Source organism: Felis catus, chromosome C1, assembly GCF_018350175.1.
Source record: "Felis catus isolate Fca126 chromosome C1, F.catus_Fca126_mat1.0, whole genome shotgun sequence".
NCBI classification, from domain to species: domain Eukaryota; kingdom Metazoa; phylum Chordata; class Mammalia; order Carnivora; family Felidae; genus Felis; species Felis catus.
The window spans coordinates 24,328,995-24,352,345 of record NC_058375.1 but is presented as its reverse complement, the minus strand read 5'-3'; the positions used below and the strand labels follow the sequence as shown (position 1 = coordinate 24,352,345).

The following is a 23,351-nucleotide window of genomic DNA, read 5'->3' as shown; positions in this document are numbered from 1 at the left end:
GCCGTCTCCACGGCAACCTTGCCCCTCCCGCGGTGGCCGCCAGGTCCTGGCACCTGCCTCCAACTCCAGCTTCCAGAACTACGCTGGGAATTCCAGCTCCCGAGCGGTTCCGCCTAAACCAGTGTGTCGCGCAGAGGTGTCTCTGCGGAGGCCCGGGCCTGCGGTCCCCGGCCGGGTAAAGGCGCAAGGAGGGGAGGGAGCACACGGAGCCGGTGTCTTTCTTTCTGGTTTAATTTCATCCAGCGCCCCCCTCCCCCATAGCACCTGGGGGGCCGCGGAATACCCGATCGAGTTCGTAAAAAGTCACAGTTTGAAGGGAATGAGAGAGGCAGTCTGGTCCTGGGTCCGACACCTACACAGCTGACTGCTCCTCAGGCTCGGCATTCTCGGCCAGGTGCAACTTCTGTCTGTGCCAGTCAAGGATTGCGATGCTTTGGACCCCAGTCTTTCCAGCCCTGTCTCCCCATCCTGAACAGGCTTAGTTTCCTCAATTGCACAAAGGGGCAGGGGCGAAGGACTCAGGTGGTCTGTGGTCCAGGTTGCAGGCTACACCTGCCCTTCTTGCTGGGTGGCTTCCCTCCCCTCCCACCAACCCCCCTCCCCCTCCCCCCGCCCGCCTGCTCTTTCCTCTAGATCATGCAGTTACATGCACCCGCACTACTTCTGGCTGAGACTAGATGCGGAGATCATCTAAATCAGTGAAAAATAATTGTTGAATGTTGAAAAAGTAGAAAGACATCAGGCAAGTTTTGCCATGGTGTCAGTAAAGTACTTGCAAAGATTTTCTGCCAACATGGGGCTTGAACTCGTGTTCCTGAGATCAAGAATACCCTGCTCTACCCACTGAGCCAGCCAGGGGCCTCACTTGCAGGGATTTTCATAAGTAGATAAATCACATTCCCTGCAATGGCTTTTCTCCTGATATTCGGGAGAACTCTGCATGGGGGCAGTTTGTGGCCAATTCCGCTTTAGCAGGACTGAAAGGGGAGATGTTGGTTATATTGTAAATAGTCCTAGAGGGTGGTGAGGAGAAGAAAACTGATTTCTCCTGTGGGAGGTGGGGACACATGTACATGCTGCAAGGTCCCTTGAAAAGGATACATAGAGTTACTAAGATCTTCCAGCTGTCAACAGAGAGGAAAGGAGGTTTCTGTCAGGAGAGGCACCAGGCCCAGACCCAGATGCTTTTCCAGCCATCTTCTGGTGGGGGCTGAGGCTCCATGCACCCCCCAGCTTTTCACCCCGGGTCCAGGACTAGTCTTAGGATGATGTACCTCCCCCACCCTCTAATGTCCCCAAGAACCAAAGCACCCAGCCCTGACCCACATTGCTAAGCAGCTGGTCCAGGTTTCGGTCGGCCATCGTCTTCTTCTGCTCCTCTGGCAGTCCCTCAGTGACCCCGTCCTCTTCCTCCTCCTCTTCCTCCTCTTCCCCACACACGTCTAGGCTGAAGTGCAGCCGGGCCAGCTTCTCCTGCATCTCCCGCACGTGCTCCAACTGCTCAAAGGAGCATTCCTTCCCTGGACAACACCTGTCTGAGCCCTGGGAGCAGCTTGGGACCCTGGCCCCAGCCACCGCCCGGAGACCAGGCCCTCCAGCCGTGTCTGCCCCCGCCCCCACCCTCTCAGCCCAGCCCATGGGACTCACCGAAGGCCTGCAGCCGGCCTGAATGAAAATCATTGAGCAGGTTCAACAGTCCCCCCTCCATCTCATAGACGTCCGTCCCCTCGGTCAGAAACGAGTGCTGCAGCGGGGTGCCTGCAGAGCCACCCCCACTTCCGGCCAGCACCGGGCGGCATTTCTCCTTGCCTACCCTGGGTGGGGTGGGCATGGACCATGGTCACAGGGTGGGGGTGGCCTGGTACCCCAAAGTCTTTTATGCCATCTGTCTATGCACTAATTCATCTTCCTATCTACTCCCGACCATAAAGGGATGTTTGTTCTTCTCTTCTACCCTGGCACCAGGATTGGGAAGGGAAGGGAGTGGGTGAGGAGGGGTAGGCAGAAGAGGTCAAAAGAAGTCTTTTTCTGCAGATGACACTCAAAGCCAGAACCATGCCTGGAAGGCGGCTTGGGGGTTCTCGTCTGAGCCCTGCACTCATTCCTCCCATGGCTTTGGGTGAATCACTTGTCCTCACTGGGGACAGTTACTCCTTATTGCCACTAGAGCCCTCTTACCTCTCCCAAAAATGTCTTTCTGCGCTCCTCTTCTATTTCAAAACGGTTTTGAATTTTCTTTGTCCCCAGGAAAACACTGAAGGACCCTTCCCAGTCTGCCCCTCCCTTACCCACCAGAACCTTCTCTTCTGTCTCATTTCCTCTGTTCCTGCTCCAGCCCTGAGCTCCAGTGACACCCTACTGTGGTCATCCCCAGCCATATCTCTTGGGCAGGTAGTGTGCAAAGCCACAGGGAGGCACAGTAATGGGAGAAAGAGCACCTGGTGTTTAGCGGGACACTAACAGGGACACATTTAGGGTAAGGTGTAAATTCCCTACCATTAAGAAAAATTAAGCAGAAAATTCAAATTGTACTCCTGAGCATCCCCTTACCATCTCCTGCTCCCTGACACTCCAGGGCCCCCAACCACCTGTGATTCTGGGAACCTTCCAGGCAATGTATTTCTTCCGTACTTATGTCAGGCAAGCCCTTCAGCTTAGACATTGTCTCTGCCCGGTGTGCCCCACACCCTGTCACTTTCCGGCAGCACTGCTCACTCCCTGCTGAGGGCATCAGCACAGTGTGGGATCCCAGTGACCCATCTAGCCTTTTCCCTACACTGAGGGCAAGGACTGGATCTGAGGCATCTCCGAGTTCTTAGTCCAAGGGAAGGCATCAATCATTGCTAAGTAACTAGGCTAAGGTTGGCTTTACTTCCTTCCCACAAGGCTTGAGTTGGGGTCCCTCCCTCCTTGCCCTACTTTTCTTCTGTACCCACCTCTTGAACTTGGCTCGCTGCTTGGGGGATGGCAGATGAGGGAGTCCCAGGGCTAAGGAGCCGCTGTGGCTGGTGGGCACAGGGACCCTTCGTAGTGTGCCTGGGGCCTGGGCTGGCTGGGTCAGGCAGGGCTTGGGACTCCTTTTCTTCTTCTTGTCCTCCATTGGATGCTGGCTGAGCCTCAGGACCCACTGAGACAATGAGAGGCTAAGTCGTCACTTCCCCCAGCAACCCCTGAGAGCTGCAAAGGAAGGGCCCTGGGAACTTCTAACTGTCCCCTCATACCAACTGGGACCTCTGTCCCCTTCTCTGTCAAGTATGGGCAGGGCCAGATGTTGGCGCCTCACTGCTAGGGTCTTGAATGTGTACGTGAAGGACCTTCCGTGGCCCATCCCAGGTCTCCCACCTGCCCTCCAGCCCTAACTGAAAACCTGAGCCCTGCGTGAAAGGGCTGGACCAGACACCGTTCCTCTGCTGTTGGGATTTCCTGTCCCAGGAGCTGAGGGGGCGGACCTGGGAGAGGAAACACGGAGGGGAGGGGCAGGGTGGATGTGAGCTGGCAGGAGAGGCCAGTTGAGGATTAGGGGTGTATTAACTAGACCTTCTTCTATTTAATCGAGTGTCCGGGCAGATGCTGACAAACCCTGTCAGCAAAGGGCGGTGACCAAGGTGTGGGTGGGGGCACCTGGGAAGACCTCGGTGTCACGCAGTGGATGGGGGACGGAGGGAGAAGCCACGGCCTCCGGGACAGGGTTCATTGTGGGTTCCGCTACTTGTACGCTGGCATCCCTCCTCTTCCGCCCACCCCCAACTGCAAACATCAGGCAACTCCCAGAAGTTCCCTGGGACAGGCTTCCTGCTGCTTCACCATCCCCGGTCAGAAAGGCCCTGCTCCGCTTCAGCTGCAGCCAGGGTGGGGTGGGTGGTCGGGCAGCTGGCTGTCTGGGCCTCCAACAATGGCTGCGCCTGTGGCTGGTACCGCTCAGCCTCCGGTCCAGCTCCACCCCCTAAGTCTCAGGTCTGCCGAGGTCCTCCCGATGGAGGCCCGGGGCCCTCTACAGGGGCTTTCCCCAGCTGCTCACTCCAGGCTGCAGCCACCAAGCCCGCGTCTGCACTCCAGGATGGTGGCGGCGGCACTGGGGGCATAAGCATTGAAATTGGCACCCGGCTGGCTGGTCCCCAGGGGTGTGTGTGGTGGAGAGGAGATAGGAGCACGTCCTCTGCCATGCGTTGCTGCAGCTTGGCCCAGTTAAAGTCTTGATAGAAGAGCAGGAGCCCCTGCTTCTCAGGAATGGCTGGGGGCCACCTGGGATCTATTTCCTACACTCAGTCTTCAAAGCCGTGTGCCAAACGGATCCCTCAGCTGGGGAGCCAGGATCCGAAATGCAGCATCGGACCCGCGATGTTCCACACCCCCCCAAACCCCGGAAGCGGGCAACTGACCTGGAGGTTTGGGGTCTGGAGTGAGGCAGAAGCGTGGTTCCCTCCGCTCTTAGCGCTCCCCTCCTAGGGAACTGAGCGTGTGGAAGCAGAGCTTGCAGGAGGTAATTTGCATTTAAAGAGAAAGTGACCTTTTTTTAGTGCTTGGGAGATGGGAGGAGCCTACAACAGTTACCAGGCTGCCCCTCTCACTGGACTTTACCTGCCCACCCGAACTAAGGTGGCTATGTTTGTTGTGTGATGGCAATCTAAAAATCTCACTTTCCCATCAGTTTTGGGGAGAAGCTACAGTCCCTTACAAAATGGTGCTGGCTTTGTCAGAAGGCCAGGGTGGAGGGATATGGATGGGGGGGGGGGGGGGGAGAAAATGGACAGACACATGTAAAATATATATAAGCATACAAGATATATATATATATATATACACACACACACATATATATATACACACACACACACACACACACACATAAGCCTATAAGCAGCAGCAGCAGCAGCAGGAAGAAACTACAAGAAAAGACAACCGTCTATTGAGTCCAGGTCCCCTGTTAAGCATTTTATGTGCGTTTGATCCCTGTAACAATCCTGCAGGAAGTTACTGTCATTATCCCCTGTGCTGAAAGTCAACTATAGTCTTGAGGGCAATACCACTCACTCCACAATACCAGACACTCCTCACTGGTAAGCAGCGGAGGCTATATTCAGTCACTGATGAAGCGGTGGGACCACGCCTCCTCCCTCCCCTTCCCCAGTTCTAGGAGACGCGTGTGGAGAGCACCAGATCAGAGGAAAATCGGTGCGATTACCTGGCACTTGACCCCAGCCCCCAGGAGGGAAACCTGAGCGCCACATGGAGGGCGACCCAGCGCTGCCCGCACTGCCTGGGAGGCCAGATCAATGAGGCAGCTATTTAAAGACCTGGCAGAGGCTCCCAGCTCAGGTCCCCAGAGAACCATCTGATGCAACAGGAGACAGGCTTATCCTTGGCCAGGCTGCCCTGCAGTCTCAAATAACTGCCCCAGGGCAATGTGCAGAGCCCCACTGTTCACCTTCCCCTACCAATGGGCAGGAACAGCTTTCCTGCACCTAATCCTTCCCACAGGCACCCATGCAGGGGCTCTTTTCCAGGTTCTTCCAACACCTAGACTGTCCCAGAAGGGGACACGTTAACCCAGGACTTTTTAAATAACCAGAGGTTGGAGGGAGGGGTCTGCACAGGCCGAGAGGACAACTGGGAAGCTGCTGTCCTCCAGCTGCTAGAGAGGAGAACCAGGGCTCCTCCAGGAAAATGGTGGCAGGTCCTGAGACACCGCTATGGGTGAAGTTATTCTCAGAGATGCTTTGTGAGTTTTAACAGTTGCGGCAGCCTCCCCTGACTTCTTCCAAAGGATCTTTGACGGAAACCATTGTGACCAGCACAGAAAAGTATCAACCCATTTGGACCCTGATTAGAAAAGGCAGAGGCTCTGAGAGGACTGTCACAGCCAGTGTGGACACAACTGCTCATGGAGGCCTGGAGGGAAGGGCCCTTTAGTTGTCTCTGCCATTTATTTGTTGGGCATTCACATACCATCCCCTGTGCCAGACCAAACCCAGGCTCCGGAGAGAATAGGGTGCTGGTGAAGCCACAATAGGATGCCTCCCATACAGGAGCCTAAACTTTTGCGCCTAGGCTTGGCAGGGTGAACAGGAGTGTTTAAGAAACCAGCCCATTCTTCAGGACTGCATGCAGAATGTGGTCTTCTCAAGGAATGTACAAAATCAAAAGAACTCAGAGGCAGGTCAGTGCCAGAGGATGTGGCCTGTGACAGCCCTGAGCAGCAGGGATTAGTATCCAGCCATCTGATTTTGGGCCTCAATTGGCCTATGCCTCTCTGGTTTCCTTACCTTATGCCTTCTTTGTCGATTTTCCCAATGTCCTAAATACCTTTAGTGGTTCCTCCTGCCCTGTGAATCTAGCCCAAATCACTTAACTTGGCACACAGGCTCCTGGTGATCTCCCACTACCCATCCTGGGCACCTGCATTTCTAGGTAAACTACTTCACTACTAAGTTGTCAAACTTCTACCTGCCTTTTGGGTCATAATTCCTTTCCAGGTGTCCACCCCTATCTCCTTGCTGAAGGGGACAGAGACCTCCTTTATGCTCCCACAGCACCACTGACTTTTCTGTATCTGAAAGTATCTTTCTCCAGGGTGCTTGCTGGCTCAGTGGTAGAGTATGGGACCCTTAACCCAGGGGTTGTGAGTTCAAGCCCAACGTTGGGTGCAGAGATTACTCAAAAATAAATAAAATGTAGTATCTTTCTTCATCACTAGCCTGACCCTTAGTGGGCAGGGGTAACCTCTGACTTGAATGAAAAATATCTGATCCTTCTATGGATATGAGCATCATGCCAACTTTGGCAACGGCTTTGCTTGGGCAGCTCAAATGCATTAGCCCATGGTAATTCCTGGAAGGCAGCCAGAGGGGTGCTCTGCAAGATGCACGAAAGCTGGGCACAGCCAGAAGCTTTGCAGTAGAGCCAGACAAGTCAGTGCTGGCTAGATGGATCCAGAAGCACCAATGACCACAAAGGTCAAAAGAGAAACAAGTAAGGCAACAGACTCTTTATTTAATGTGGTTTAAAATACATCAAAATCAAGTCCCTGGCTGTTGTGAATACCAAAAGGAGACAAAGAGGCTGTCAGCACAGCTTTAAAACAAATCTGGGCGGCCAGGTTGAGCCACATGGGAAGCAGTTACAGGGACAGAAGGCAGCACCCCTCCCCCAGGCAGATACCTGGCTGTCCCTGGGGTGACCACCTCTGTGCTGCAAAGGTGGGAGGGCTGGAGCCACAGCTGGATAATCCACTCAGCAGGCCTTGGCCCTCCCCAAAGCCACGAGGGCAGTTCGACTGGCCTCTTGGTCAGCCCTCAGCAGGGCCACGGTGATGGGGGCGGAGGAATGGAAATAACCATCTTTACAGACAGAACATTCTCCTACAGAAAGTGCCTGAGCTCAGCCCATGGTCCGAAAGCCTCATGGAAAACAAATTATAACAAAGTGCTGCTGAAACCTCTTCACAATCTGGTGTATGTGAGGCTCTCAGCTGGACAAGGTCCTGAACACAAATTACCGTCAGCAGGGACAAGGGCTCAAGGCTGTGAGCCTCGCCGGCTCTGGTCCCCTGGAGGAAAAGCTAGCAACTGAAGAATCCAACACAGCACTTGGTCCTAAAACTGAGGTCACGTGCACGGGACCTGCCCTGGTGAGGAAGGCACTGGCCTTCATTCAGATAGGCCACCTTCCCCGCATCTGGCCCAGGCTCCTGGCTGGTGAGGGCAGCACCCAGGTACCTGGGTTGACTTTGGAAAGCAGAACGAACAGAGCAGCTGTAGTGATTGCTGTGATGTGGTCAACGGAGAGGAAGAGAGAAAATGGGATTCCCATCTATAGCTTGGTCTGGATACCTAGACATGGCTGGAGCTGAGAGCAAAGGTTTGACTTGCCCAGGACCTAGACTCTGGACCTGGGAAGACCAGCTGGGGCCACACCGTAGCTCACTGTAGCCCCACAGTAGTTAGACTGGGTCTCAGAGGGCTCCTGTGCTGTACAGTCATGATTCCCCACCACCACACTGGGCTCCAACAGCTCCCCCCGACCCCCCCCCCCCCGACCCCATAGGCTCTACGAGGTAGCTGAAGCAAGGGAGGCAATCACATGGGCTACCGCAGGCCTCCTGCTATTTAAAGCAGGCAGGCAGAAGCTTCTGCCTCTTCCCTGTGCTTCCAGAACCCAGCAAACCCTGTATGGGGTTGGCAGTTCTTGTGTGTCTCAGCCTGACACAGGCATTGTTGGAAGAAGGCCTTATTGGGGCAGGAAAAGGCATATCCAGGGACCATTCCAGACACAGGAATTTCAGAGGGAAAGATCTCAGGAACATTTCTCCACAGGAGGGAAGAAGCTCAGCCAGGGATGGCAAGTAAGTCTCAACACTTCTACTGGCTGCTGGGGGAATCTTGGTTAATGAGGATATACCAGAGGTTAGTGGAAAACACTCTAGGCCAATTAGTGGTACCTGCCATGGGGGGCAGAGGGACAATGGTGTGCCATTCATTTGCCATCTCTGTTCTAGGTCATAACATGATTCAGGAGTACTTAACACTCTTCATGAACCTATTTATGTGATGGACTGAAGTAAAAGGTGTGGAGAGTGAGCTGGTCGTGCAAGATGAAGGGACCTGAAGGATAATGAACCAGCTTTAAGGAAATCCAGCAAGAAAAACTCTATGACCCTGTGCCTCCCTCAGCTGCACCGAAGCCAAGGCCTGGCTAGAGGTGGGATCTAGAACCTCAAGCCCAGCAGAGCCCAGCCTCTGGGTGTGAGACTCGTTCTGTTGTTCCAGAAAATTGCTCTGCACAGACTGGCTAGTGCCCTGGCAAGTGTGCAACCAGCAGAACTTTCAGTCTAGAGTAGCAAGTTTGGGGGGCAGGGACCAGACACAAATATTTGCAGCCACCTGTGGGATTTCCGAGGCTCAGCTGTCAAGTCTCACTCTATCCCTTAGCTATCAGACAAGAGCTGGGAGGTGGAATGTCAAGGAGGACATACTTCAGCTCTTATTCCTTGGGCAATGGAACCAGGGCAAATCTCAAGGATTGCACATTAGGGACGGGGTTAGAAGCAGAAACAGATTCATAAAAGCCAAAGGGACAGTTGGGCACGGGGCCCAGCAACTTCCGCATGGAGACAATAGTGATGGGAATCAGCGGTGGCCTCCCAGGATTGAAACACAAAGGCAAGCTTGTGGCAAAACCATTAGATGCCCTTTCCTTTCTCCTACCACAATCTGGTTTCACCAAACAGGAAACCTCAGCACCAACGTGGCAAAGGTACCAGGTCGGATGGTGAGGGTGGTGGCACTGGAGACCCAACTGCTCCAGGACCCCTCCTCCTCCCTCAGATCAACACACACACGGTCATGTGCAAAACAAAAAAACAAAAAACAAAAACCTTCAGAAAGCATCCTTTGGGTGATCTCTTGTCAATCATTTGTGCAGGCTAGAGAGGCACCTGTGAATGATAAGGCTACTGAGAAGCATCACTGGCCTGGTCCTGGCACCACCTGAGGGCAGGGGAAGCGGTGCCCGGGAGCTCCCTAACAGTGTACCAGCCCACAGCAACTTTCCCCTGGTCCCCCGTCCGAGGCAGGACAGCAGCTGGATCCCTGGCTGTGCGGGCCCTGCCAGGGCTCTGCCCGGGGACCCCTTCTCCAGGTTGAGAAGCAAAGGAACTTCCAGGGGAGCTAGGAGAGCCAGGACTGCCCAAGCCCTGCTAACAAGGGAAACACGGTCAAGGCCTGAGTGTGTCACTTGTCACGAGCCCTGAAGGGCAGGTCTAGGGAGGGGTCTAAGCCTCAAATCAGGCAGGGGAATGCTTAAGTCACTTGTCCTGCCAGCTCACTGTGACAGCAGCTACAGATGACAGCTTTTTTAAGACTCTCGAGCTCCTAGAAGAGCCAGTGACTTCACCTGTACACACCCCACCTCCAGTGCAAGCCCACTTTACACTTACAGATAGAAATGTAGGAGGCCTTGCACATATGCCGTATGTAGTAAAACTGACCCACAAAATCCAAAACTGCGAAGTGTCAGATGCCAGCCAGGTCAGAGCACCCTGGGCCTCAGCACTGGACTGCTTGGCGGTGGGAGCCTTGCATGGGCCAGGCCTGGCTGGGCGGCTTGCTCCCTTCCCAGCATGCCCCCCGTGCCAGGCTCCCTAGGCGGTGGTGGAGGTGGGCTCCTGGCGCCCTGCTTGGCTGAGTGTTTCTGTGCTTGGTGCTCCAGGGCAGCAAGGAGGTTCTGTGGCCCTTGGGGAGCTAGGTGACTGAGCCCCAGGCCCTTCACCACCGTGCTCCTTGGAGGCAGCTGGAGCCTCTGGCCTTTGCTCAGGGCCACCATCAGTGAGGGAGCCCTGGCCACCAGCACTCAGGTCCTGTACCCTTTTGTTCAGGTCATTGCGTTCTGTCTGCAGCGCCCGGCACAGCTTCTCCAGCCTCTGGATTTTTACCTGCAGGCCCTCCAGCTCCTTGTCCCGGAGTGTTTTCTAGGGGGAGAAACGGAGCCTTTAGTGCCATGCCATCAAACCCCCATGCAACAGTACCTCTTGGTAGAAAACATCCACACTGGAATGATGCTGGGAGCAGACCAGAGTCAAAAGCTGGTCCCTTCCTAGGAAAACAGCCCTGGTGTGATGCCAAGACGTGGCTGTAGGTAGGGGGCAGTGTGGTGCAGAGAGGGGGCATGACAGTGTGTTTCTCCATTTATCCACCAGATGACCTTGGCAAAGTTAAGACTTGGCTTTTGAGCCTACTCCCTTATCTGTGAAAATGGACTACTAACACCAACCTCACAGATCTTGAGAAGATTCGATGAACAGGCATTATCTAAATCATTCAGGAGGGTCTGGCATACGTAGCTACGCCAGCAGTTAGTTCCCTTCTCCTACATCTCAATCCACGAAATCAAAGTAGCTGAACTACTCTGCACATAAACTGTGTCCATCATTGTAGCCCTTAGTTTTTCCGTTCCTGTGTTTCTTTCTTCCATTTGTTCTCTTTGCTTCTACTGCAGACCTGCTACTGGGCTCACCATCTCCCACAGGGAAACAGCTGGCAGTGCCTTTGGACTTGGACAGACGGACACGTGAGTCCCCGCTTCACCTCGTGCCAGCTGCAGGACTTACTGGTCAAAGTAGAGGAAAGGGCCGAACACTCAAAAACTGCACCCGCCTCCCCCCAGCGGCAGAGCACACGCAGCCCACCTCCTCAGCCATCTCAAGCAGGGCCTTGTTGCTGCTCTCCCACCGGGACCGATACATGGTGGTTTCTTTCTCCAGCTTCTTGATCTTCTTAGTCATCTGGGTTATGGGGCAGACAGAAGGAAATGGTCAGGGGCCAGACTGTCTACGCATCTGTGTCTCCAAGGTGGGGGAACAGTCCTGAGGGAGCAAGGCATTACAGGGCAGAGTCGGTGCCTTTGGTGCCACACCAGGACATCTCAAGTTAAGTGCCACCACCAACAACAGAAAATGACAAGGCTGCCCCTTCCCCTCGGACAACCTGAAGGATGCACATATCAGTGATGCTTGAGGGAGTGGAAAGGCTCTGATGCCTCCTTACAGCCCACCTTTGCTGACAATCACACTGTTACTGTAAACAGCTCCCCACACAAAGCACCCCAGGGGCTGGGGCTTCCTGACCATAGGCCCAGTGCTCAATTCTGAATGAAGCAACTTGTGCCCTGGAGCCATATGTAGTCTGGACACTGTTACCTTTTCCATCTCCTGCTTGAATGTGGTGAACACCTCACTGCTTTTGGAAAGAGTGTTCTGGAACTCTTCAAACTTCTCTGTGTACAGGGCAAGCTGGGTGAAAAAGAAGTCCAAAGATTACGCCTCTCCGGGGGGCACTTCTGGTTAACACGGTCAGATCCACGCTTGGACCTCTGACCTGACAATTCTATTGAGGTACCCTTTTTCTTTAAAGCAAAAAACTGTGTATTTGGAAGGACAGAATCCAAGATGCTAAGCCTGGAAAGCAGGATTTATGCTGCCTTACATTTTGCCTTTATGTTTGTTTTCAAACTTTCCTTCGGAAATTAAGTACAACTTATGTAGTTAAAAACAACCGTCGTGGGGCGCCTGGGTGGCGCAGTCGGTTAAGCGTCCGACTTCAGCCAGGTCACGATCTCGCGGTCCGTGAGTTCAAGCTCCGCGTCAGGCTCTGGGCTGATGGCTCAGAGCCTGGAGCCTGTTTCCGATTCTGTGTCTCCCTCTCTCTCTGCCCCTCCCCTGTTCATGCTCTGTCTCTCTCTGTCCCAAAAATAAATAAACGTTGAAAAAAAAAAATTAAAAAAAAAAAAAAAAAAAAAAAAAAAACAACCGTCGTATCGCTGCCTCCTCAAAAGTAGCACACGCTTCCAACTAGGAACGAGGTCCTTCAAGCTCACCTAGCCACCTGGTCACACCACAGGTGCCTGGCGGGTCCAGAGGGAACAAAGGCTCAGCAAGGTCACACAGCAGTCAAAGTGGTCCTAGAACGAGGGTCCTATTTCCCTCCCCCAGGATGGATCCCAGCGAAGGGCCTCAGATGCACAGGGTCAGGACACACGCGGTCTCACCTGCTGCTTCAGGTGGGTCTCCTGCTGCTTCATCAGCTCACACATCCTCTGGGATTCCACTGCCTCTTTGAGGAGCTGTTTCCAAGACAGAACCCCGGATCCTGTCAGAAACCCCTAGGGGCTGTTTGGCCTTTTTAAGCCACATGCCCCAGAGCCCGCCGAGGCTTCCTGCTCTCAGACTGCTATCTGAGGGAAAAGTGTCCTGGTCTGGCCAGGCGGCAGCCTCCCTTACCAGCTTAACTATGAGCTGAGCTGGAACCCAACCCACCTCATCCCAGACCCTCCACCCCCGGGGCCCGAGCCTCACAAAATCCTTCTCCCGCTGGTGCCTCTCCTCGGCCTCCTTCAGCATCTCCTGGGCCTGCTGGAGCTTGGCGTCCACCAGCTGCTGCTGCAGGTCCTTGTGTTTGAAGACTTTGTCGATGTGCTGCAGGAAAGCACGGTGGGAGGGCCACCTGTCAGCGGCGCTCTTTCTCAGGGAGGCCTGGTGGCTGCAGAGACGAGGGTCTCCTGCCCATCCTCCCATCTCGCTCTGACTCCCACATCTACTATAGCACGTGGGCCCCAGATCCCAGGAAGACCTACTTCCCAACCTCACCTTGTTTCTCTCCAGTCAGTCCTGGGTGTGCACAGGGATGAAATCGGCTCCCAGGAAGCCAAGAAATGAATACCCTCAAACCTCCAGCCCCAAGAGTTCACTCCGCTGGGCTAACAACCCTCCCTTTTGTGGCCCGACTCCTTTGTAGATGGGAAGAAAGGACAGAAACGACACCTCCACCAACACAACAGCTTAGCTCAGTTGGCAAAGACCCGCCCCACCTACAAAGATTAGATGTGCACATTTCGAGGAGTGGCAGTCCTAACTGCTGGAGGAGCCCTGGGAGCCGGGACCAGGTGAGAGGGCAGGAACGGAGAGAAGGTGATGGACTCAAGTACTACTTCAGAGGTCAAAGCAACTGACAAAAAGGAACGTGGGGATTTTATATACTTTTGGGACAGTGAAGGAGAGGTGGCTTGGAGACGGGTGATGGCTGTGAGGGACACCTCACCTCCTCCCGCAGTTCATACTGCTCGATCAGCTTCTTGAGCCTCTCGGCCAGCTCCATGTTCTCCTGGCGGAGCTTGGAATTGCGCTCATTGTGCTGCTCCATCTGCAGCTGAATGTCATTGAGTGTCACCTGGAAGTGTGAGGTCACCTCCTTGCGTTTCTCCTCTTCTTCCCGGGCCCGCTGCACACCTTCTTCCTGGGCAGAGAAGTCAGCCCCAGCTTCATCACCCGCTGCTCCCCAGCCAGCAATGGTCTGTACCAACACCCCCCGCCCCCGCTCTCCAAGTCAGGAGCAGCCAGGTTCCAAGAAGTCATGCAAAAAGGGCTCCTAACGAACCCGTCTATCAGGTGACATCAAGTGAGAGATTGTCTTCCTAGAAAAACGCAGGCATACACGTAACTGCCATTCTAATAGAGCAGCCTAGATCTCCCGAAGCCCTTTCTTCCACACCTCAGGTTAAGAAGTCTTAATTTTTGTGCTTTCTTCTCCCCCCTCCCCACCCCCAACCAACTCAAATGCAGTAATCCCAGGGTTGGCTAGACTGTGCAGAATCAGGCACGCAGACATATTGGCAGGAAGGCCATCTGGCTAAACCATTAACGTTTACAACGTGCATGCTCTTTGACCCAGACATTTCACTTCTGAGACTTATCCTATGGATAAATTCTATATAATTAGCCAGGGATATATGTAACAAGAATTTTCACTTTGCTCTACTAATGTAATAGTGAAAAGTTAGAAAAAACCCCAGCGATTCCTTAACTAAGGCACTGATGAAATACAGTATATCCATACAACAGTGCTGTTAAAAATGAGTTACTCCTAAATTGATAAGGAAAGAGAGGCATTCATTATGCAAAGTGACAAAACGTAACAGAATATGAAACAATAGAAGTATAGCTATTCCATTTAGAAAATCCTATATAAGACTACATACGTGTTCAGGAAAGTCTAAAGTCTGTACGTAAACTTACATGTAAGTAGTTACTTCCCAGCAGTTTCTGCGGGACACTGGGGTTGAGGAGGGTGGGCAACTGTCACCTTTGTTATACTTTTGTCACCTCTGAATCTCTCACATCAAGTTTATGTTAAAGTTGAAATGTTTTCAAAGACAAACTAAAAATGAGCAAAACAAGTTGCAAACTACCACATATTTGCCAACCCAAATCTGTGAGGAATAAAGGATACACATAAAACCGCCTCCAGAGGTCACGGCAGTGACTAGGCTGTGACCACATGAACCTCCTCCTAGGAGAGGCAGAACCGGGAGAAAAGAGCCAGCATCCGGGACTGCTGGAATCTGCAAGAGGAGCCACCCGGCAGCGCAGGGCCCCGGCCTCCCTGCGAACTGCTAGGGAACGGAGCGGTGCTGAAGCCCTGCGTCCTGGGCTCCCTCGGCACCTCGGCCCTCACCTTACGGGTTACTAGTCCAGGTCAAGTGGTGACTAGATGCTCTAAGGTAGGGCACCGCTGGGGACATCTAGTTCTCTGCTCCAAGTCCGCGCTACTTGCCGAGGGCAAAGCCCATCAGAGAGGAGCTGGGGGGGGGGGGTGCCCACCTTGAGGGAGCGGTTGTGGCGCTGCAGCTCGCGGCACAGGCTCTCCAACTTGCTGCGGGCCAGCACGGCCTTGCTGTGCTCCCCACGCAGGTGGTCCTTCTCCTGCACCAGCTGGCTCTGCTTCTTCTGTAGCAGCTTCATCTGCTTCTGGGAGTTCCGATGCTCCTCCAGCTGGGGGCAGGGAGGGCAAGTTAAGTGCCCCGTGGGACTCTTCCCAAGGGCCCCTCCCCAACCCCATCTCCCGACCCTGGCCGTAACCGCTCCAGCTGGACGTGGCCCGGGAGCTTTACACACTTCGATAAACCCAGAGGCCCCATCTCGAGGACACAGAGACAAGTGCCCAGGACAAGCAGGGGTGCAGATCCCAGTTTCTGTGACTGCTCTGACTCAAGAAACAGCTCTCAAGACTCTCAGGCCATTACACTCCCTCAACTCTTGGGACACTCATGCCCTCAGACGAGATCTCCTGCCACCCCCAACACGTACTCACTAGACCCATCACTCCCTCTTGCTACCCCGAGACTTAGCACCACTTCTCTCACCACGATTGCTGTTATCATTTTGGTCTTACATTATGGACAGACCTTAACTTCGTCCTCAGACCCTGTCCTCTCTGCAGATCAGCTTCCCTCCCATGAGCCTATTCAACGCAGCTACAGTGTGACTCAGTTATGTAATTACAGTTTTTCTAGTGGCTACAATAAAAAGGTAAAAAGTAGGGGCGCCTGGGTGGCTCAATCGGTTAAGTGTCCGACTTTGGTTCAGGCCATGATCTCATGGTTCATGAGTTTGAGCCCCGTGTTGGGCTCTTTGCTGACAGCTCAGAGCCTGGAGCCTGTTTCAGTCTGTGTCCCTCTCTCTCTCTGCCCCTCTCCTGCTCACACTGTGTCTCTCTCTCTCTCTCTCTCTCTCTCCCAAGAATGAATAAATGTTAAAAAAAAAAAATTAAAAAGGTAAAAAGTAGATGAAATTAACATTAGTAAAATATTTACTTAATCTAATACCTGAATATTTTAATTTCAACCCGAGATCAACACAAAACACTGGAGACATTTAATTCTTCCCCTTTCCTCAGGTGTTTCAAATCTGATGTGTATCTTACAACACTTACAACACATCCAAACTCAGACGAGGCGTACTTCAATTGGCCAGTGCTTACTGTCCTGGACAGTCAGGTCTAGACTTTGTCATTACCCAGAAGCACATGCACCTCCCTTATCTCATCCCAGGGCAGGACCAACTATGACCTATCATTCTAGCTCATTCCAGTATCTGTGGACCCAGAAATTCTACCATGCTGGACCTCCAACTCAATGACCCAACCATCCTTTCACTTTCCTTGAACCTTCTTTATTTTATATGTAAAACATGTATAATAAAAGTGTATTTTGAGAGAGAGAAAGAGTGTGTGTGCATGCATGTGTGAGCAGGAGAGAGGCAGAGAGAGAGGGAGGGAGGGAGAGAATTTTAATCAGGCTCCACACTCAGCCTGACACAGGGCTCAATCCAACAACCCTGGGATCATGACCTGAGCCAAAATCAATGCTTAACCGACTGAGCCACCCAGGGGTCCCAAACCCTCTTTAAATGACCACCGACCTTCTCACCTGGCTTAGATTTCTTACATCCTCAACTCTCTTGCCCCCTTTTCCTGATAAACCCCAACCCTGATATATCAACCTTCTGAGTCCTCTGCACTGGCACTGAACCAGCCCTGCCTGAAGAACTGCACTTTAAATTTGTGACCACCCCTCTGGGGAAGACCCTCGTCTGCCTCGCAGCCCAACTACATCCCTCCTGTCGCTCATACTCCTCTTCCAGACAACTACTTCTTTTCTTTTTTTAATATTTATTTTTGAGAGACAGAGAGAGCACAAGCAGAGGAGGAGCAGAGAGAGAGAGGGAGACACAGAATCCGAAGCAGGCTCCAAGCTGTCAGCATAGATGTGAGGCCTGAACCCACCCACTGTGAGATCGTGACCTGAGCCAAAGTCAGATGCTTAACAGACTGAGCCACCCAGGTGCCCCCAGACAACTATCTCCTCCTCCTTTTCACCTCTCCTCAGCCCCAGCAGGGAGATCCCATCTCCCCGGGAACAGAAGCAACCAGAGGGGGTGGCACAAGCTACACCCCTGCCCATCCACCTCCACCTGCTCTCTCCTCCAGTCACCGGGCCCCAGGCGTGCTTCCCACCACAGCCGACCCTCTTCTCATGCTCTGGCCCTTACCGCCTCGTCTACTTGAGAACATCACCCTAGTGACTCAGCTCCTCCTCTCTGGCTTCATCAATCGTTCCCTAGCTGGCTCATTCTGAAGGGGTGCTATCTTTTTCATACCTTGTCCTTTATTTAGTGGTTATAATAACCCCAGTAGGCAGATGCGATTTTCCCCATTTTACAAACGAGACCACTTCTCTATAGAATTCCAGGTAATAAATGCAAATGGAATGAAAGAATTTAAAAATAAGTAGTTAGGCAATGACCCTCAGTGGATGAATCCGTTCACTCAAATTCTGATGGAAAGCTGTCAAGGGAGGAACCTGGCTGGCCCCACCTGAACCCAGTGGACAATCTTCCATCACTGAAAGTGGGAGCAGCACACTCTGTTTCTCTACAGAGGACCATTTATGAAGAGTTCTGATCAAAAGAGCTGAACTCAGATCGGATCAAGCTTCTACAGCTGATTTCCATTTTATCTACAGGAGGTAAAGGGACAAGTTAAATGCTACCACCAAGTGAGAAAGTGAGATACCCTACAGAATAAGTGACCTGCAATAAATCAATGTCATGGGGAAAACAGTGGGCAGTAAGATGAAGACTGTTTTGGAGTAAAAGGAAAAAAAAGTTAAGGACCCAAAGTATTAAATAGACCTCCTCTGGCCCGACTGTCACCAAACTGATATTTTAAACAACTGGGGAAATTTGTGTACTAAAGAACATCACATGATTCATGCTAGTCTTGTCAAGTGGGATGACGACGGCACTGGCGTTTCCACATTTTGGGGAGATGTACACTGAAGCGCACAGAGGTGAGCTGACACGGTGTCTGGCACGGTGGCCAGGCAGCTAGGGCTCGACCACTGGAATGTGAAGCTTCTCCTCTTAGTCAGCCTGGAAGAGGCCGGCTGGGACTTGACTCCCCACTTAACAGATGGGGAAAAGACTCAAAGAGGTTGAAGAGCAATTAAGCCACCCACCTGCCCCTGCACCCTCCACCCCATGCCAGGTGGCCTGCTGACTTTCCAAGGCAGGGCGGGTGCAAGAAGGGGGAGAACTGACCAGTTCAGCATACTTCTTGCACAGAGCTGCCAGCTTCTCCTCTGGGGTGCTCAGCGTGTTCAGTGTCTGCATCAGCAGCGTGATCTCCTTCCCTGCAAAGCACAGGGAGCAAAAAAATGTACCCCCTTCTCTGGGGGTCTCCCCAGGCCCGGGCCCACACTCTTCCGCAGCCCTCTCTCCTCCTACTTTACACTTCTGTTTGTTGAACTGGCTGCCGAACCGTTAGACCGTGTGCTTTATGAGGTTTGCTGCCAACCCAATTCTGCCTATTGCTGTGGTCCCAGTACTGCCCGGTACCGTCCCCGGTGCCCACCTCAGAGGACATACTCAACAAATGCTTAATAAATGAATGACTGAATATATGTGAAGACTCCCTGGTGAACACCAGGGGTGGGACCACAAAAGCTGCCTGCTCTACCAATAGGAGAAAAAAAAATGTCCCATCTGCAAATTACGTGCTACTGTTTCAATGCAAGGAAGGCCCTCATGAAAGAAGGATGCAAAAAGGAAGAGGTCTCCTTGAGAACTACAAAACTCTCTTCAACAGAGGCAGTCAAATAGCGAACTTTATTTATTTTTTCCCTCCCCCACCCCTTCCAGACAGTGAACTTTAAAACACATATACCTTCCAATATTTGACTCTAAGAGTAAGTAACAACAAAAACAAACAAAAAAACCTTCTTTCAATCAGGATGACAGGCAGGAGGTGGGGAAGCAGGGACTAAGACACGGATATAATATCACCTAACTATGATTCTTTAACACACATTAGCCGCCCAACCCTCCAATGACTTCCCCTCACTGTGCCTGAGTCGAGTCTGCCTTCTGTCTCCCTGGAAGGCCGCTGTACATAGCACAGCATCAGGCTCCTGGAGTGTCAACCTTGGGAGGCTCCAAAAGATGGGTGCGGAGACCGCAAAGCACACGTACACAGGCCAAATCCAACCCAAAGAAGGGTTTTGTTTGCCTCCTAGCATATTAGTTGTCAATTGCTAAAACTCCAGAGAAATTTTATGGCTATACTTAGCTTGTAATGTTACATGCTATCAACAAACTGGGACCAAGTGGCAATCACCTCTTTGGATGAAGTAGGTGATGTCTTGGTCTTCATGGGGCCCTCTGTCTAACTTGGCTTATTTGAGTTTTCAACCCTGGTCTAGTCTAAATCTTATTGTAGACAAGCGAAAACTAAGGACCAGAAGGAGAAAGGTCTTGCCCAAGTTCACAGTGCAGGTTAGAGACAGTGCTGGCTGACATAGGAGCCCACTCGGGCCTCCTGCTCTCCATTTTCTCAAAGACACAGAAAGCAGGCTAGATTTTGGTTCTTACTTCCTTCCAAGGCCAGAAGTCCCTATGCAACGAACAACTCACACACCTCTCTGTACTACGGCCTACAGCCCCCGCTTAGATCAAACTAATGTAACTTGCTGCTCTGGGAAGTAGTTTCCTTTGAATCCTGGCAGAGCAGGTTAGCCCAGGGAATGTTGGGTCCAAACTCCCCACCTTACCAGCCTCACAAGAAGCTGCCCTCTGCTCACCCAGACCCTTGGCTTTCTTCTTCTCCTGTGGCCTTCGGTGATCTCGGTCTCCGACCTCGTCACTTGCTCGGATCTCATCTGTGCCCGGCTCCCCTTTAGAGGTCTCCTTCTCACCATTGACTACTGGGGTCTCTGGCTCAGGCTCCCCATTCCTCGAGGCATAGGTCCGGGACTTGTCTGCATCTTCGGGTTCAGCAGGCTCACCTTGTGCCCCATCCTCACCTGGGCCCCCCTGATTGTTGTCTACACAGTATGTACTCAGGATGTCTTCCAGCTGGCGGCTCAGCTCCTCAGAGACATCTCGGAGAGCCCCGGACTGAGCAGTTTTGGCTTGTGCTCCTACAGCAGGGCAGGACAAGGGGCAAAATGAAAAACAAGATGGTTACACCAGCAGTTGGAATTTCCAGGCCCAAACTTACTGGTTTGGGTTAAATGTTGCCCACCTTCTTTAAGCATCAGTTTACTTACCTATAAAATGATACAACTATGTCCTACTATTGCCCAACCATGTGTTTTGTGAGTGTCAAATCAAGGAAATAAAGCATCCAGCACATAGGGCTGGCACACAGCTGGAGCTCAACGTCTAGTACATCCCCTTCTCCTCACTGCAAGAATTATTTCTTGCTATTAAAAAAGTTCCAGGAATGGCTCCAATATGAAGAGCAGTTACCCACTGGTGAATGAGGGGTTTCTAACCCGGGTTGGCTGGTTGGGTGTCTTCTTTGGCTGCCCCCTGATTTAATCCTGCCAGAGCCTTCTCTCAAGAGTTCTGTTCCAGTGCATACAGTGGGAGGCGCTATCACCCCCCCACCCTCCCCACTCCGGGAAGCTGTACGGATCTGGGGGTGGGGGAGCGGGTGGCACAGACAGCGGCCAAGGCCTCTGACTCCAGAAGCTACCCTGGCGCACCACAAACTCCTCCCCCTGCCCGCTGGAAAGCAGAGCTGGCACACACCCTCAGTCTTCCCCGGAGCCTGGCTGGAAGAACCTTCGGCTTCTGTCGCAGGAGCCGACTGGCTGGGCCGCCCCTGGGCTCCCTCTGGTCCTGCTTCCGCTTGCCCCGGGTTGCTTTTTGCATTGGAAGTGTTGCCCGACTGCTTGGCAGCCCCATTCTTTTTGTCTTGGTTCTTCATTGTGGTCTGCGGTGCTAGGCTGGGCGCGGATCCTATAGAAACAAACACACTCTCTATTCTCCAGACTTCAATGGTCTTCACAGCCTAGACCCGAGACCCCGGTACCGGGTGCTCAGAGCTTCTTAGAACACGCCGGCCGGCCTTCACGGGAGGGAGCCAACGGTTCTGCCTCTGGCCAGTGAAGGAAGCTCGACGCGCCCAGGCAGGTTTGCAGAACGCCGCTCCAGAAGCGGGGCAGGCGAGGCCTCCTTTCTCGATCAAAGCCGCTTCTCGGCACTACACGACCCCCTCACTGCAGGCCCAGCGCGGGATAGGCTCAGGGCCGGAGACTGACGTGGCGGGACGCTCGATTCCCATCCCTCCCCCGGCCCCCAGGCCCCACGTGGGCCCCCCCGCGCGCGCAGCCACCCACGCCCCGCGCGCCCTCCAGCCGCGCGCACCGCCCGCCAGCGCATGCGCAAAGGCCTCAGCCCTGCCCCCCCCTCCCCCCGCCCCCCGTCCCCCGCCCGGCCTGAGTCCTCCCGCGGAATCGGCGTGAGTCCCACCACTGGCCGAGAGCGTTCAGGCCCACAGACCCTCTGGTCGCCTCGTTCCCCCAGACCGCTACACGAACCTCACTGCCGACGTTCCGACAGCTTCGCCCGCTCTGGCCTCGCACCGGAAACCCTGGGCAACCGCTGCCGGCCGAGCCGCCTTCTCCCGCTACAGCCAATCGATAGCCGGCACTCTCGCGGTGCTTGCTGGGAAAGATGAAGCGACGGCGGCCTCTGAGGTGGGGGAGTTGGGAAGGCGGGGGAGGGGAAAGGACTACAAGTCCCGCCAGGCGCCGGGGCTGACGCCCCCATCTCCCAAGATGCAATGGAAAGAACTTTAGTCGTAGGAGCCGGATACCCAGGAGGTCTGAAAGGAGCTAGTCATTCTACACGGGTACACGAGTCCAGCCCGTTTCTGTCATGCAGAAGTCCAAAGCCCTGCTACTGGCTGTTCTCTCGTGCAAGCCCCGACAAGCCTTACTCCCCTTTTGTGAACATCTATGACTAGGAGGAACTCCGAGGACAAGGGATAGAAGGAATTTTGGGCTGGGAATCTGGAGACATGCGTTCCAGTCCTAACTTCATCACTAATTTGCTGTGACCAGACAGTCTCTCCTAGGGCCTCATTTTCTGTATTCAAATGAAAACTCTTCCTAACCATAGCAGTTCTTTGAGAGTTTACCGTGTGCTTTCCCGTCTACTAGCTTAATCCTCGTAACTACTTATCAAGAACAGTAGTATTTGTTATTCCCATTTGCATCTGAGGACAGTAAGGTAAAAGATAACTTTGTCACATCGTTAATGAGTGGTTCAGGCAGAGATTCAAAAGCAGGAAGTCTGGCACCAGTACCCATTTTAACTACTGTTCAGTACCCTGATTCGTACCCAGGAGAAATAACCACGGCACACTTTCCCTGAGGATGAGTCAAGGTAATTTGTGAAATTATTTCCATCCCTTCTCCATTACTAGCCCTAGTCCTTCTTTGGAAGGGTCTGAGGGGCCTCTGCAAGCAGTTTGGCCACAGCAGATTCCTGAGCCTTTACTTTGACTGGCCCACCCTCTACAGACAAAATCCCAGTTGCACTGGGCTAAAGCGGGGGAGAACCCAAACTTTCTCCGAACGTGAGATCAGTTCTTTTTTCAGCTGCCTATAGATAAGAGAAAAACAGCCAACAACCCACGTGCCTGGAATTTAATGCCTAAATGGTTTGACTTTTGTTTCCAGCCAATTCTGTCCATGCCCTCTGCCTTTTTTGCTTCCAGTATACTCTCAATCTTTCCAGGATATCCCAGTTTTTGCAGGTGCTATTCCAGCTTCCAAAATGCCCTTCTGGCAAAAACAGTATTTTTAGGCCCAGCACAAAGGCCACTTCACTTCAGAGCCTTCCCGGTGCTCTGCAGTCTGTCACAGCTCCTCGGGCTGGATAGAGCTCTGTAACAGCATAGTAATGGGATGTTGAAATTATTTGCTTACAAGTCAATGAACATTGTAAGACCTATTGGTTAAATTCTAGTCCTACAGCCTAGCATCAGTCTGGGGCAGTGAGGTTGAGAATGAAGTTGTGCAAATCGGGCATTGTTTTGGGGCTCTTCAAGATGTTCAGTATTTTCCTCAGTTAGACTGCGGGACAATGCTCTTCCCCATCCCTTAGTCTGCTGTTTACCAGGTAACATTGAGAGTCAGTGTGGCTGAAGGTGGAACTCAAGCCAGAAGGGTTT

At 52.9% G+C, this 23,351-nt stretch overlaps 2 protein-coding genes across 3 annotated transcripts; both read right to left on the bottom strand.

The window, feature by feature from the left end:
- Positions 1-213: 213 nt before the first annotated feature.
- Positions 214-4,521, bottom strand: CCDC28B (coiled-coil domain containing 28B). The gene is made up of 6 exons (XM_003989810.6): positions 4,380-4,521; positions 2,937-3,127; positions 1,648-1,814; positions 1,327-1,520; positions 1,102-1,124; positions 214-407 (listed from the first exon to the last, which is right to left on the bottom strand). The coding sequence occupies exons 2-6, from the start codon at positions 3,098-3,100 to the stop codon at positions 353-355; spliced, it is 603 nt and encodes a 200-aa protein (XP_003989859.1). The 5' UTR covers positions 3,101-3,127; positions 4,380-4,521; the 3' UTR covers positions 214-352.
- Positions 4,522-6,970: 2,449 nt separating this feature from the next.
- Positions 6,971-21,855, bottom strand: TXLNA (taxilin alpha). Of its 2 annotated transcripts, XM_011284753.3 has the most exons (11): positions 21,712-21,855; positions 20,921-21,130; positions 19,966-20,304; positions 18,428-18,519; positions 15,149-15,319; positions 13,590-13,784; positions 12,848-12,967; positions 12,541-12,615; positions 11,693-11,785; positions 11,183-11,278; positions 6,971-10,465 (listed from the first exon to the last, which is right to left on the bottom strand). In XM_011284753.3, exons 2-11 carry the CDS (start codon positions 21,096-21,098, stop codon positions 10,139-10,141), a joined length of 1,686 nt encoding a protein of 561 aa, XP_011283055.2. In that variant the 5' UTR covers positions 21,099-21,130; positions 21,712-21,855; the 3' UTR covers positions 6,971-10,138. The 2 variants fall into 2 exon arrangements, with proteins under 2 accessions (XP_011283055.2, XP_019692146.2); XM_019836587.3 differs by lacking the exon at positions 21,712-21,855 and having other exon boundaries at positions 20,921-21,470.
- Between the last annotated feature and the right edge of the window lie 1,496 nt (positions 21,856-23,351).